Source organism: Triticum aestivum, chromosome 3D (assembly GCF_018294505.1).
Source record: "Triticum aestivum cultivar Chinese Spring chromosome 3D, IWGSC CS RefSeq v2.1, whole genome shotgun sequence".
Classification (NCBI taxonomy): Eukaryota; Viridiplantae; Streptophyta; class Magnoliopsida; order Poales; family Poaceae; genus Triticum; species Triticum aestivum.
Genome location: NC_057802.1, coordinates 446,942,680 through 446,958,566, shown reverse-complemented (window position 1 = coordinate 446,958,566; position 15,887 = coordinate 446,942,680). Strand labels below are relative to the sequence as shown.

The 15,887-nt window shown below is 43.6% G+C and overlaps 1 protein-coding gene across 1 annotated transcript; it reads left to right on the top strand.

Moving 5' to 3' along the window:
* The first annotated feature begins 1,624 nt into the window (after positions 1-1,624).
* On the top strand, positions 1,625-2,637 carry LOC123074904 (protein LURP-one-related 8). Its single transcript, XM_044497634.1, has one exon. The coding sequence runs from the start codon at positions 1,730-1,732 to the stop codon at positions 2,339-2,341; it is 612 nt and encodes a 203-aa protein (XP_044353569.1). The 5' UTR covers positions 1,625-1,729; the 3' UTR covers positions 2,342-2,637.
* The last annotated feature ends 13,250 nt before the right edge of the window (positions 2,638-15,887 follow it).

Below are 15,887 nucleotides of genomic sequence, written 5' to 3'. Positions count from 1 at the left end.
GCCGGCAGTGCCCACGACGTGTTTGTTGTAATGAAATGCACAATAAAAACGAAAAAACGTCGCGTTGTTTCTCTGGATATCTACGATCGAACGAGCTTGATCTGTATTGGTTGATGGAAGAAAGAGCCCCGGTTTGGTATAATCTCCTCACTAACCGTATTAAGAGTAATAAAATTGTACCCATTTTCATATGCATAATGCGTCGGTAACCGTCTAGGACAGCTCGCTTGATATGCTAATTGCTACCACTTTTGCTTCTTCGTGCATGTCACGGTAAAAAAAAAGGCAGCGCCTTGTTTGGGCGGTTTTCTACTGTTTTATTTTTCCTCTCTCTTTATTTTTTTCATTTTATTTTTCTGGTTCATGAACTTTTAAAACATGGTGAACTTTTATTAAATCATGATCTTTTTCAAATTCATGAATATTTTTTAAATCGGTGAACATTTTAAATTTAGGATTTAAAAAAAATTGTAACATTTTTTCCTGAATCTGAGAACATTTTCTCACTATTTATTTTTATTTTTACTCTTTGTTTTTTGCTTATTTTTATTTTTTTCTTTCTTTTTAATTTTTCAAAAGAATACTGGCGCTTTTTATAAAAAAAATCAAATTTTTAAAAAAATCACCCTTTTTTTTAAAACATGAATATTTGCATTTTCAAAAATTGTACAGAAATTTCAAAAAAATGTCCGTGTCTTTCAAAATTGTTTGTGTTTTGACATTCTGAGCAACTTTGAAAGATACAACATTTTTTTGAAATTTATGTAGATTTTTTTTTAAATGTGGATCTTTGTGAGCAAAATTTTAAAAAGCAAACACTTTTTTTTTTGAAATTTTGAATAATTTTTTAAAAACGAAAATATTTTTGTAAACTAGAAAAATGAAAAGGAACAAAAACAAACAGAAAAAATGAAATAGGTGGAAAAGACCAGTTTGACAATGGTCCAGCCCAGCAAAACCAGGGGCTTCCGTGAATTGAAGAAGAAGAAAAGAAAGAAAGGAACTAAATTGGCACTAGTGTTAAGATGTCCTATTTGGTTAGTGTGGTTCTCTCTAAACAAAGAGGTCATAAGTTCAATTCACGTCGCCCTCCGTTGATTTGTTAAGGAGGATTACCGAAGTAAAAGTTATCTTTCTTGGGAAGAGGTTGATTTCATTTGAATATTTGATCACACCTAATGTGAGATCCTATACTAGTCTACCCTTGAACTCTGTCTGCTGGCAGAAAATTCCTCCTAATTTATTATGCAGCAGCATTCTCAAGTTCTTGTGAGGGTAACTTCGGTCTTTGCATCAGCAGCCGAGTTTGTTATTTTTTTAGTACTCTCTCCGTTCAAAAATACTTGTTATTGAAATAGATGTATCTAGATGTATTTTAGTTCTAGATACATCATTTTCATCCATTTTAATAACAAATATTTCCGGATGGAGGGAGTAGTAGCAAGCAATCTATGATAAGATTGTTAATTAATTGAGGAAGAGGTCGTTAAGCAGCAGCCCATGTCACTTGTGTCCCCACGCACGTCAGAGCAACATGCCTTTGCTTTTTCTGCCGGTGGACAGTTTCTCCGGCCGGTCCATCATAGAGCGAGCGAGACCTGTATATAACCACCGCCCACGGACCCGACCCTCAGAGCCAACCAACAGGGCGACCAAGCTCAATTATCTCAGACTACTCAGCTACCGCCTGTCCGCTCTCAGCTCCTTTGAGCCCTCATCGATACTCTTCATGGCGAGGGTTCACCCCAACATGGTGCCCGCCCCGGGCGCCGTCGGCGAGGCGCCGTGCGCGCCGGCCAGCTCCGCGGTGGAGGAGCCGACGACGCTGACGGTGTGGCGCAAGTCCCTCCTGTTCGACTGCAAGGGGTTCACGGTGTTCGACGCCAAGGGCAACCTGGCCTACCGCGTCGACAGCTACGCCTCGGAGACCGGCGACGAGGTCGTCCTCATGGACGCGGCTGGCCGCCCCGCCTTCACCGTTCGCCGAAAGCGGTTCAGCTTCCAAGGCGAGCAGTGGCTCGTCTTCTCCGGCGAGGAGACGCGGCGGCCCGTGTACGCCGTCAGGCGCAGCGGCCGCGGCAAGACGATGGCGCACGTGACGGCGTGCGCCGGCGCCGGGCCGTCTTACGAGGTGGAGGGGTCGTACGCGCGGCGGAGCTGCGTGGTGTACGACGGCGAGCGGCGCGCGGTGGCGGAGATCAGGCCGAAGGAGGTGGTCGGCACGGACGTGTTCCGGCTGGCGGTGCAGCCTGGAGTCGACGTGTCGCTGGCCATGGCCGTGGTGGTGGCGCTCGAGCAGATGTTCTCCAGACCGTCGCTCCTCAGGAGCTGGTCCACATAGATTATATAGTTAATTATAATTTGTTTGTTCATCGGAGCACGTCTCAGTTTAGTCAAGCTTATAGCTTTTTTTGCCCCATGCACTCAGTTTGGGGTTGGAATTGAGACCGTGAGAGTCGATCGATGGATCTTTGTGTGTGGGCATGAGAGCAAGCCGATCTGTTCGATGATGCCCTCCAAATCAATCACATATACTACGTACTACTATAGTATGGCCAAATCATGTCTTTTGGTCTGTCGTTGTGTATATATTCTCTCTATAAGAGAGTGAAGGAATATAAACAGTTCATTTGTATACGGCTCTCAGCTTCCGAGCCTCGAGATAACATCTTGTTGTCTTGTACAGAGCGCTATCTCGATCTTTTTCATGCGTATTTCGCCGAGATCACACGATTCGCGTTACGTGGCTTGCGAGTTTCCGGCATCTTTGATTCTCGAGCGAAAGGGTCGGCGAGATAGCCAGAGAGATCTAGACAGGGACACCGTTTCTCGTCGTTTCTTCCGCTTTCCGTGCTCCGTGGAAACATGGAATCATATTTTCGGAAACATTTCCGGCTGCGTTTCCATGGGGTGTGGACTGGCAGGATCGACCGCGACTCGTCCTCATCCTGGGACCATTTGCCGCCCTGGAGAAGAGAAGAGACGTGCACACCTGGGGTCTGAAATTCAGTTAGGAACGAGAGGAGAGGAAGCCACTTTTTGGGTACCTGGCGCGTCAGTCCAGCTGGGGGCTGTGGATGATACGTGTGCGATCGGCTCTGAATTAATGGAAGCTATCCATCTGCGCCGTCCAGAACTTGCGAAGGACAATCCGTCTTGGTTTCTTGTGTTGGTTGTGTTCTTACGATGCAGGTGTTTGCCTGTGGCTGGCTCACTGAATTTTTTGCCCGTGAGTCATGTGCTGTGAGTAGTGGTCTGTCCTTCTCCTATAACCGATTTTTTTTCTTTTTTTGCGGGAGCTCCTATAACCGACTCTGACGTTCGGGTTCGGCAACAATCGCTGTTTTTTCACGAAGCACGGCTGAAACCGTATGAGCATAGAAATTAGTGAACAAAAATATCTTAGGGAGAACTATTATTAGTGAACAAAAGTATTCTAGCTTTGTACCGCTTATTGCGGGCTTTAGCAAGCAATCATCCACATGCCTCGCGCCCCTCCGCCCAACTGGACGGCCGACCGTCTACTCGGCCGAGCAGCTGCTTAACGTCAAAGTTCAGTTTCCGTGAGGTGCAGCGTGTTTTTTTTAAGGTAATGTTAACCAGCTGACGTTCTCTGAGAGAGGGGTGGCAAGCAAACCATGTTTGATGACAATTTTAGTTCTGAGAAGATATAAAATGATAGCAGTTTTTAAACGAAAAATCGGCTTCTCACGAAGAAACTGCCATGTTTTTAAAAGAAAATGCCACCCCTCACCATTTCATCAAAACCAAAACTGCCACCCACTCGTTCACATGTGCAAACCTCCCTGGCAAACATCTGCCAGTTATGAGTGCCCTTCTTTTAAACCTTTTTCCTTATTTATTTCTTTTGTATTTTATACCCCCCCCCCCCCCCCCACCCTCCTACAATAAAACAAACACCCAGTCATGTTAATTTGGTTCGTCACAGGATTTGTTTCGACTGTAAGTTGTTGATTCCATTTTATTTTTTTGCTGGGCTTCGGTTCAAATTCCTTGTACTACGTGTTGTCCACTCAAATGACTTGACTGGACGTAATGGTGATAGAAGGGTATTACAACAACTAAGTATGTTTTGAAGGGGGTAAAACTGAGCACCCAACTAAGGGCATGGATCTAATTATCCCTTGAAACTTTGTTTGTTTGCTCTAGTACTTCTGAACACAATTTTTTTTATTGACACTTCTGGTCGTCTCAAGCCGCTTCTTTGTTGGTCACACATAAGCTCGCTGTTTTACTAATTTTGCCCATAGTGACTTGGCTTTTTTCTTGTAAATCCTCATTTTGAGAACTGCTTTGTTTACTACGGTATTATCGAGAAAATTGGTTTTGCTTTCTTGATACTCCGAGTTGTTCTATCCTCGAAGAAAATGTGCTACCTTTTTGTGTTCGGAACCACCGCACGTTCTTTCATCGACACTTCCGAGTATTGTATTTCATCTGGTTCCATGACACTGCCCTGACCATTCAAAATTATTTGAACTATCTTAGTAGTTCTGCAAGTTTAAAATTTCGAAATTATTTTTAATATAAAGAAACAAGCTGACAGGGTTAGTAACCAATGATTTGCTCTGTTAAAACTAATTTGAATTTTATTGGTAGTTCTGGTAGTTTAAAATTCACATGTATCTTCTTTTTTTCAAATTCATGACCATTCTTTCTTCCATAGGCCAGGTAGCCTATAGGCCAACATATTAAACTGGGCAAGCCAGCTGAGAGGACTATTCTTCATCCATGACTCATCTTCATTGTCATCTCGAAGGGAAAAATCTTATGTGTCACTCATTGCAATTAACTGACGGAAAACACATTAATATGCGGGCAATTGAGCCGATTCAATTTAGACACAAGTGCTACCTAGGGGCTCATTATTTTTCTTTCTGTTCATTCCATTGATTTTCTTTTCATATATTATTTTCCTATTTAAAAAAGTTCACCAAATTTTAAATAAATTCTAATTCGAAAGAATGAACACAAAATTTAAAACATTCGCAAATGTTCACAATTTTTTTTAAAAATAGAAATTTATAAAAATGTTCACACTAATTAATTCTTTCTTTTACCATTTTAAAATTCATGATAATTTCTTAAATACACTAACACTTAACTAAAACCATGATTTTATTCAAACCCGTAAACAATTTTTAATTCGTAAACATTTCGAAATATGTGAAATTATTAAGAAATCATGAATGCAGTTAAAATACTTTAATTTTTTCTATAAATTCATGAACATTTAAAAAAATGTGAACATTTTGTTAAATTCACAACTGTTTTTCTAATACAAGGACATTTTTAAATACACGAACGTATTTGAACTCCTCAATTTTTTTTGAATAAATTGATGAGTCAAAATTAACATACATGGGAATTTCTTAATTTTGTAAAATATTTTAAATTTTGGAAGTACTTTATTTATACGTGAACAGTTTTGAAATACACAAAAAAAATCTTAAAATTCGAGAAACATTTTTTAAAATTGTAGAATCTTTGAAATTTTGAATTTTTTAATTTCTACTTTTATAAATTACGGTTTTTAATCAATATATATTTTTTCCAAGTTCATGAGTATTTTCGTAAATAAATGTTCATGCAATTTGGGGAAGGTTCATGTTTTTTTGAAAATTTGCGTTTTAATGAAAATGAACCGACCAAAAAGCCGAGGGAACCAAAAAATAGCTGCAGAGCGCTTTGTAAGGAGAAACTACTAGCCCCCATATAGGAGATCCCATCCTAAAGTTCTGATCGGCATTAGAAGCTTGCCAGCTGAGAACCAATGGATGTGAGGATAAGGTCGTATTCGATAGGAGAAGAGCACGGTTAGCATGGAAAATGCCTTTTGGTGCTCGGGCGACATGGATCCCGTTATCTTAGCTACCTATCCCCCTTGTGATTCTGTCCATGTGCATTTTTCCCTCTGGTATTCTCTATCGTATATCTCGCATCAATCTATATTAAGTTTTTTTAGAAAGACCAATCTATATTAAGTTATTTGTAGTGCATGCCCCACACACTCGCCATCTGAGCACGAGGTTGGCCCATAAGGCTCAACAAATAGAAACAATGTCAATGGGCGACATGGGCCAAGTGAACGTTTGACATGTGCTTTTTTTAGTAGTGTTTGTCGTGTGCAAGTCATGGGCCAGCAACCTTCTACTTAGATGGTCGATGGTATACATCTGTCGCTGGGGAACTCCTAACTGGCACTTGTAGCGCCAGTTTGCCTATTGGCGCCCGCTATAGTTGAACTAGGCTGGGCCCTTTAAATATTTTTGGCTCTCCTTCGCGCCTCTCTAGTTGTCTGTTCGTTTTTTATAGATCAGATGGTTCACGCGCCTTGACCCGTTGACCCAATACTCTAATCGCTAAAAGTTGATTCTAAAGTTCATAACTTGAAAAAATGTTTAGCAACCTATTTATTCTTTTGCAATTTTTAAGAAAAGTTCACGATTTTGAAGGAAGTTCATGGAATGAAAAATCTTCAAGAATTTGTGAAAGTACATTGATTTTTAAAAAGTTCATAAAACTTGGAAATTTTTCACAAATTTGAAGAAATTCATCAAATTTGACAAAAGTGCATCAATTTTTTTTGAAATCACAAATTTTGAAACAAAATTTGCAAACTTGGGATATTATTTATGCTTTTCAAAAACCAAATCTTAAAATTTTAAATAGAAAAAAGGAAAATAAAAGGAAATAGAAAAAAACAAAAACAGAAAGAAAAACGAAAAAGAAAAGGTAAACAAAAAGAAGAAACGAAAACTGAAAAACAAAACCCTGAAGAAAACCGGGTGAAAAAAACAACCAAAGCGTATTCTAGAAAACCGGAGGGAACCATCGAGGGGTGCCAAGAATGGCGATAGCCCAGTGAGAGTGGCGAAGCGAGGAGGGGGGGGGTTCTCCCACAACCAAATACACTATATTTGGTGCTTAACACGCCAAATAGGATTCAGCCCGTCGCTAAGGGCGTATCCTATTTGGCACGTGGGTCGTTTGGTACCGACCGCGCGCGCACCAGCTACTTCTGCTGCGGTCATTTTGGGCTTTCCCATCTTGCTTGTTTCCGGTTTTGGGAAGGTTTTGCAACCTTACTAAAATATTTTTCTTCTCATTTTTTTGGGGTTTTTCCTCCTCTTCTTTTTTTAGTATTTTCCTTTCTCTTTTAGTTTTCATTTTTTCCTTTTTTATTTTTCAATTTTCCTTTCTTTTCGTTTTTCCCACATTCACGTGCATTTTATGAAATCTAGAACATTTCTTTCAAACTTTAAACATTTTGAATCTTTAACTTTTTTGAAATTCAAATAATTCATTAATTTTATGAAATCAAATAGTTTTTAAATCTTTAACATTTTTGTTCATTGAATCAAAAAAACTTCATCATATTTTAAAATGTTCATGAATTTTCTGAAAATGTTCAGCACATGCAAAACAAAATCATTGCACTAAATAATGTTCTTGAATTCGACATATGTAAATCTAATTCAAAAAATTTCATCGAAATAAAAAATGTTCCACATATTTAAAATTGTTCATGAATTTTAGAAAAAATAATCGTCATACTAGAAAATGTCCTTTGAATTCAGAAAATGTTCTCGAATTAAAATTTTGTTAATCGAATAATAAATTGTTTATTATATTTGTAAATGTTCATCATATTAAAAAATTGGTCACTGGACTCAAGAAATATTCTCGAATGCAAAATTTGTTCATAAATTACTGAACTATACTCATTGAGATTTTTTTTCGTCAAATAAATAAATGTTGGTCAAAATTCTAAGATCGGATATACAAAGTTCCAATTTTGTTAATAAATATAAAAAAATATTCCATCAAAATTTAAAAAATGTTCAGTCAAAATTTAAAAAATGTTCATCTTTTGGAAATGGTCAATATTTTTGTGAATTCATGAACATGAGCCTCTCAGTGAGCCACGCCCCCCCCCCCCCACACACACACATTTTTTACACCTTTTTTTCTTTACCCACGCCAGTTTCTTATTTAAAAGAATGTCGCAAAATTCAAATAATTTTATGAATTAGAAAGGTTGACATTTTTAATGAAAAAATCATGAATCCAAAAGAGTCCTTGAATTCAATATAGAATTACAATTTTGAAAAAAAAATGTTTGTGTTTTAAGGAAAATGGTCATGAATTCAAAAAAAATCACAAATTCAAAAAATGGTCATAACTTGTGCAGTTCCTCTGAGGCTGTTCACAAAGTCCATTGCGATTAAAGGTTTCTCTGTTGTATCTACTATAAGAATCTCCGCGGCTTCAGTAATTTGTGCATTCCATTACTTCTGTTGCGAAAAAACATTTTGTTCATAAGAGAGGAAGATAAACTAACAAATTAGAATAATCATTTTAGACCTGGAAGGAAAATAAGAATCACGATAGAGAAGCAATAAGTTAAGCTAAAAACATGTTTTAACACCTCAAGGAATAACAGACTTATGTCTCCTCTTTTCTGGTTCTGCTAACGTAGTTGACTGTATCTATTTTATAATGCTAGATAAACAGGTAAATAGTCTTAGGAGATTATTTTAAGAGTCAATTACACCGGTGGTGCCAGAACTTGGTGCAAACGGCCACTTTGGTGCTAGAACTTGCGGCATATATTAAAGTGGTGCAAAAACTTGGCTTCAACTTGCAAATACGGTGCAACTCTTGTTTGTATACGGCTGTGACGCTGATGAGGCATGACAGCATGGCATAGGGCCCACCGTAAGTGACTGCATGGTGAAAACTGGAAGTGTGGCGTGCTATTTTTGCAAAATACCTGGGTTTTTTTCTCACGAAAAGGCCCTGTCAGGTGCGTGGCATCCAGTCGGTCCCACTTGTTAGTGAAACATCACAAATTTATTCGAATGAAAAATATGCCGCCAATGGATTCGTATCGGCGAACTCGGTCTAAACTGGGTGCGTAGCCCATAGCTCACAACATGACATAGAAGCATACACACATTTTATATCTTGGAATTAAGTAACATAACTCAAGAATTTTTAATCCTAAAAAGGGTTACGCCCATAGGGTTTCGAGCCAGCTATCAAAGTAAAACAATTAGGAGGGCGTGCCACTGCAACAATGTACTCTCATGTGTAAATATAATTGTTACAGTTTATGTCTATAACAGTACCTGCTCCTGGGCTACAATTTATGTTATTTTTTCACTTTTCAAAAGTTGTAAAGAAATGTAAATTGTAATTGTAAATAATATACATATAAATAAAATATATTAGACTAAAACAATGCTCATCTATTAATTTTTAAAAATCCATCAAATTGAATTATGAATTAATTGTATAATTACTTTTTTGCATATTAAATAAAATATCAAAGTAATTTTACAAAATATGTGAACCTAAAAAATTATTATATCAGTTAAAAAATTTACAATTTTTTAACAAAATATTCATGTTGTATATAAAATTGTGCAAGCTTTAATGATTTTATGTTTTTTAAAAGTGTTCATGCATTTTAATAAACTTTGTGTGTCTTCTAAAAACAGGTTATGTATTTTTAAATCAATATAAATATGTGCGTAAAAAATTAGCCTAGTATGCCTCAGACTGCAGGTTCTCATATGAATACGTATTGACAATTATATGTACAATTACAGTTTACAGTTTTTCGGGCTAAAAATAAGAAAAGAAAAAAAACTAACATATTTAAAATGAACCGCACTAACTGCAGTCTGTTTAGGCCAGCGGACGTATTGTCTATTTTTTGCGGGTGAGCAGGGGTACTGTTGTAGACATAAAGGTTAACAATCCTATATTAAGGCATAAAATGGCATTTGTTGTATATTTGCTAGGTCCTCCTCGTGGTAATTGTCAGGTCGCTGGTACGAAATCCCATGGCGGTATCTTTTTTATCTGAATGAAAATTCTTATTTTACGTTATTTGGCCAAGATACAAAGACTGAGTATACTTATAGAACGTCAGTTGTTAACTGGTGTGTTTCCTAGCCACGCTCTCGGTTGACAATAGGTCACCGGTTCGAATCCTTGCCTGGCTTTTATTTTTCTTTCTAATACTAATAAAATTTGTGATGTTTGGCTGACAGGTGGGACCACCTGATGCCACACATATAATTTCTAGGTACACTTGACAGGGGCCTTTACCTGAGAAAAAAACGAAAAATAAAAAAATTAAGGTTTTTTTGCAAAAAGAAAACACACGCCCAATCTGCACCATATGGTCACTGACAGCGGGCCCTGCGCCATGCTATCATGCCTCGTCAGCTTCGTCGGCGTATACAAACGAGATTTGCACCGTATTTGCACGTTCAAGCCAAGTTTTTGCACCACTTTAATGTATACCGCAAGTTCTAGCACTAAAGTGACCGCTTACGCCAAGTTCTAGCACCACCGATATAATTGACTCTTATTTTAATGCAGCAGCTAGCAGGGCTTCCCTTTCTTGTCCTGGGTAGTATCAACTGGTTTGTCCTCTGTCAACATTTAATTGAGTTACTAAAATGTATTTACTCACAAATGACTGATACTAGTATGAAAACAATCTTTTTTTTAAACAAAGCAAAAGACCTGCCATTTTCATTGATTAAGAAGAATTTGGAATTGCCTGGTTAATTGACGGAAAATCGGGCTAAAACCGACACAACCCAAGCCATAAAGACATGGGCACCACCAGCCAACCTGGCCACCGACATGGAACATAAGCCACGACGGCACGTGCCAACAGATGGCCACACGCATGAACAACTGATATCTCCGACTTTGACGACAGGCATCACCCGGGAAATATGCATGCTTGCGCCGACCGTGCCTCCCGACCACCGAGCGCATGTCATCGTCACCACCTGGACTCGCTCCACCGCAGCTCCGATTTCAAAGCAACTAGGCAACCCACGGAGAAGCACCCCGGACACGCTGGGAAGATCCGACTACCGAAGTCCGAGCCACGACCCAAGCTCTCCCAAATGATTTTCTGCTTCCCAAAATATAGCAACAAATCAAACTAATCACCAAGCAGGCAAACATCAAACAGACAGAAAAATGCCTAGACTTCGAAGATCCAGGATAATTTCCTTTTTAGAAAGAAGGCCTGCAGCCTGGCGTTAAATTAATGACGTCCTTGCAGACAAATACAACACCACACGAAAGGAAAGAAGAAAAGAAAATGAAAAGAAAATAGGCAGGATGCAAGATGTTGCATTACAACAACACAGCCCGGATTACACCAAGCAAACAACAAGTGAAACAATGGGCCATGACTTGGAGTCATGAGAGCCCTCATCCGGGATCAGGCGCGGCCTGGAGCATAGAAAGGTCCAGGATAACTGCGATTTCAAGAACACATCGATCCACGAACAAACTAACGATATTGCTGACCAGGAGAAAATTAGAAGGCAGCTTCTCTGGCAGCACGGTAAAGTAAGGCTAACTGTAGCCTACGGGAACGAAGCGAGTCTCTCAGTCCGCCTAATTAACGACCTCGTCTGACATTAATCTGGTACATCAAACTCTTAGCTGTGGCCGTCAGAGGCAACAGACTGGGCACCTGATGAGCCCGTTCTCGTTGCAGTGCGTGCACTCCTCGAACATGTTAGCCACGCACCCACCCTCGTCGCCGGCGAAGAGCTTGCAGCTGCCGGAGCACGTGCCGCAGGGCAGGAACCGCAAGTCGCCGCACCCGACGCACGGGGGGAGGTGCGCCGCCACCGTCTCGCACCCGGCTAGCGCGTGAGCGAGCTCGCCGCTCTCGTGCAGCGCGCTCACCTCGTCGGCGCCCCCAAGGTCGAGATGCTGCTCGCCATCGCCCAAGACGAAAACGCGGGGGAGCACCTGCCCGGCCCCCGCGGCGAGGCCAACGAGGTTGCGGAGCTCGTCCTTGAAGGCGGCGTGCATGGACACGTCGCGCTCGTCCACGCGCACACGGTAGGAGAACAGGATGGCGCGCACGGCCGCGCCGTCCGAGAACGTCTTGCGCACGCCGCGGATGCTGGTGAAGTACACTACAACCGCCTTCCTCGGAGGAGGCGCCGCCACCTCGTCCATGGCGTCGCGGGTGGCGCTCTGGGCCTCCGCCTCCTTCATCTCCTTCTTCTCCTCCAGCTTCTTGTGGAACTCGTCGACACGCGCGCGAACAAAGCCGGTCACCTCCGGCATGTGCCGGGCGGCCGGCGGCACCACCTCGTCCAAGGCGGTCGTCTCCCGCTGGGTCGTGGCCTCATTCTCTGGGAAGAGAACCGCCGGGTGAGACGGTGACTGCCCCACCAAGGCCTCGCGGAACAGGGACAGGATCGCCGGATCAAAGTCAGGCGCCACAAACTGCACCGGCGGCGGCGGCGACGATGATTCTCCACGGAACCAACTCGGCGACGCTGAAAATTGCGGCGTGCTCGAAGTCGCTGATGCGGTCCAATGCGCTGTGCTCGACGTTGCCGATGCTGCGCCCTCAAGAATTCCGGCCGGCGATAGCTTCATCGGCGCGCGGCCCTCCGCAGGCCACGTCGCCGCATCCCCACTGAGGGAAGCGGCCTTCGCCTCCGCCGACGGTGCTCCATATTGGGCTTCGCCCCTTACCGTCTCTTCGAGCGGCAACGTCGTGTAGGGGTGCAGGCCGTCGTGCCGGCCGCGGCAGAGGCCGCGGGAGCCCAGCGCCGAGGCGGCGCGTGAAGGAAGGCTATGCCGCCTCTCTGGCCGCGCTGGCGCCGGCAGCGCCGACATGTCTACGCCGCCGCGCGCAAGCGTCGAGCTGTTGCACCCCATTGCTGGCCCCTGGCCGGACTTCAGATGTCAGAGCCGCCGGACACGTGCAGAAGGACGATCACGTGCGCCTATTTATGGACGTGGAACTCTTTGTTTTTTTGTTGTTGTGAAAAAAGGCAAGTGAACTGGCGAATAGCGTGCCCTCGATGGGAATTGGTTGGTGTTTAATTAGGCCAATAAATCGGAAACTTATTATTTTTGGATAAATGTAGTATTATTATTTATTTATTTATTTGATAAAATGTAGTATTGTTATTTTGGTAATTCTTTATCATGGGAAAATGGTGTTTAGGAGAAGACCATTGATAACCATATGACAAGGCCAAAAATATCATCATTTTTTAAGGAAGGCTGCTAGCCGTTAGTTGGCTGGGCAAGGATCAACCGTCTAGCCAGCCGTCTGATTTGCCCTTTTGGATGGATTTGAGCCACTTGATTCTTCTCTTTCATCGCTTCCCATCTCCACCTACACATGGCTCCGAGTCAGCGATTACAGAACATCCCTAGTTCACCATCCTTTTCTTTTACTCTTGCCTCTCTCTGTCTCAATCCTTCTCGTTCTCCCTGTCAATGATACGAACTCGCCGCCGGCCATCCAACCCAAGGACCTATGTAGCACCCACCACACCGCCGCTGCTGCAGTCAACGACCCATTGCAACAAGCACGACAGCTCCGCGCCGCTCCTACTGTTGCAAGCTTCGCCCACGGTAGCAAGCCGCCGACAGGCTGGGCAAGCCAACCACTAGCGGGGGCGCCGGTGCTGCATACGTGGCGTCCATGCTGCTAGCCGGTCGCCGCAAGAGTCGCCCACACGCTGCATGTCAGACACCGGTGCTGCAGTGTTTGACAGAGAGGTCGCTGCAAGGATTCACCGTGATGGTGCTGCAAAGATCAACTGATGGATGCTACCTGGTCGGCTGCAGGGTGCTACCAAAGGCCACTCACTAGTGTATGAGGTGAAGAGGGTGGTTCATTTACTTAGTGAGGATTCTGATCTAGCGTCGCTCCTTCAAGGGGGCTGTCGTGCCGGTGGCCGCTGCTGTGACGCAGTCGCCTCATTCTCGAGCACTTGCTTGCAACATCAGGCGTTGCTGTGGGAGCGTGGTGGGTCAGGCCAGCGACACTACATTGAAGCACTGTCCATGATGTGACTGTCGCGGCGCCGATAGTGCTACTAGGAGTGCGGCGACGCTGCAATGAAGTGACACCCCGCGGCAGCGGTAGGTAGTGCTGTGAATTACGGTTGGCCCCATGTTGAATTGCAGCATTGACGCCATTGCGATAGGCTGGCAGCACACCGTCGCTGGGCATCGTATCACCGACATGACGTGATTACTTGCTCGTAGCGGCGAGCGGCAATGATGTGGGCTTGTAGCATTAGGTGATGGCTGACGGAGCTTGAAGCATCAGTGGTGGGCGGTGGGAGGAGGAGAAGACGGGGAGCAAGGTTGTGGAAGTGGCGACGGCCGGCGCCGGCGCCAACTCACCATCTAGATTAAAAAAGACAGAGATGTGAGAGAGAAAGGAGAGAAAGTAGCGCTCGGGAAAACCACCCGCGGCTCGACGAATATTCTCGATAGGATAAGATGGATAGTTACGCGGGGCCCGTCAGACACATGTCTTGTGTTGGCGAGCTGATTCCATAAAGAAAACAGATGGTTGGATGAAAGCATTTTCCTTTTTAAGAAGGCTAGGAAATATCCAAAGCCATGCATCCAATTAGACACGCAAAACATTTGTGGACATATCCGGACGTGTCTGTGGATAGCTTTAGGGGAGCCGGTCATCCAACCGTACCAATGTCTCTCCTTTGTCCAATAAAGAGAGTAGAGAGAAGGGAGGAGGAGAAAAGGTGAGGTTGTGGTGGGGATCGAGGCTGAGCTAGCGTGTCCATAACATGTTCGTGTTGGGGAACGTAGTAATTTCAAAAATTTCCTATGCACACGCAAGATCATGGTGATGCATAGCAACGAGAGGGGAGAGTGTGTCCACATACCCTCGTAGACCGAAAGCGGAAGCGTTAGCACAACGCGCTTGATGTAGTCGTACGTCTTCACCGATCCGACCGATCAAGTACTGAACACACGACACCTTCGAGTTCAGCACACGTTCAGCCCGATGACGTCCTCGAACTCCGATCCAGCCAAGTGTTGAGGGAGAGTTTCGTCAACATGACGGCGTGGTGACGATGATGATGTTCTACCGACACAGGGCTTCTCCTAAGCACCGCTACAGTATTATCGAGGTGGACTATGGTGGAGGGGGGCACCGCACACGGCTAAAAGATCAATGATCAATTGTTGTGTCTATGGGGTGCCCCCTGCCCCCGTATATAAAGGAGCAAGGGAGAAGGAGACCGGCCCTAGGAGGGGCGCGCCAAGGGAGTAGGATTCCTACTCCTAGTTGGAGTAGGTTTCCTCCTTTCCTAGTCCAACTAGGAGAAGGGGGGAAAGGGGGGAAGAGGAGAAGGAAGGGAGAGGGGGCCGCGCCCCAAACCCCTTGTCCAATTCGGACTGGGCTTGTGAGGGGCGCGCGCCACCTCCTGGCTGCTCCCTCTCCTTTCCACTAAGGCCCATTAAGGCCCAATACTTCTTTCCCGTATTCCCGTAACTCCCCGGTACTCCGAAAATATCCGAATCACTCGGAACCTTTTCGATGTCCGAATATAGTCGTCCAATATATCGATCTTTACGTCTCGACCATTTCGAGACTCCTCGTCATGTCCCCGATCTCATTCGGGACTCCAAACTACCTTCGGTACATCAAAACTCATAAACTCATAATATAACTGTCATCGAAACTTTAAGCGTGCGGACCCTACGGGTTCGAGAACTATGTAGACATGACCGAGACACGTCTCCGGTCAATAACCAATAGCGGAACCTGGATGCTCATATTGGCTCCTACATACTCTACGAAGATCTTTATCGGTCAAACCGCATAACAACATACATTGTTCCCTTTGTCATCGGTATGTTACTTGCCCGAGATTCGATCGTCGGTATCTCAATACCTAGTTCAATATCGTTACCGGCAAGTCTCTTTACTCGTTCCGTAATACATCATCCCGCAACTAACTCATTAGTTACAATGCTTGCGAGGCTTATAGTGATGTGCATTACCGAGTGGGCCC

Bases quoted from the DNA above. Each gene is read 5' to 3' on its own strand.
- LOC123074904 (XM_044497634.1), top strand. From the start codon at position 1,730: ATGGCGAGGGTTCACCCCAACATGGTGCCCGCCCCGGGCGCCGTCGGC.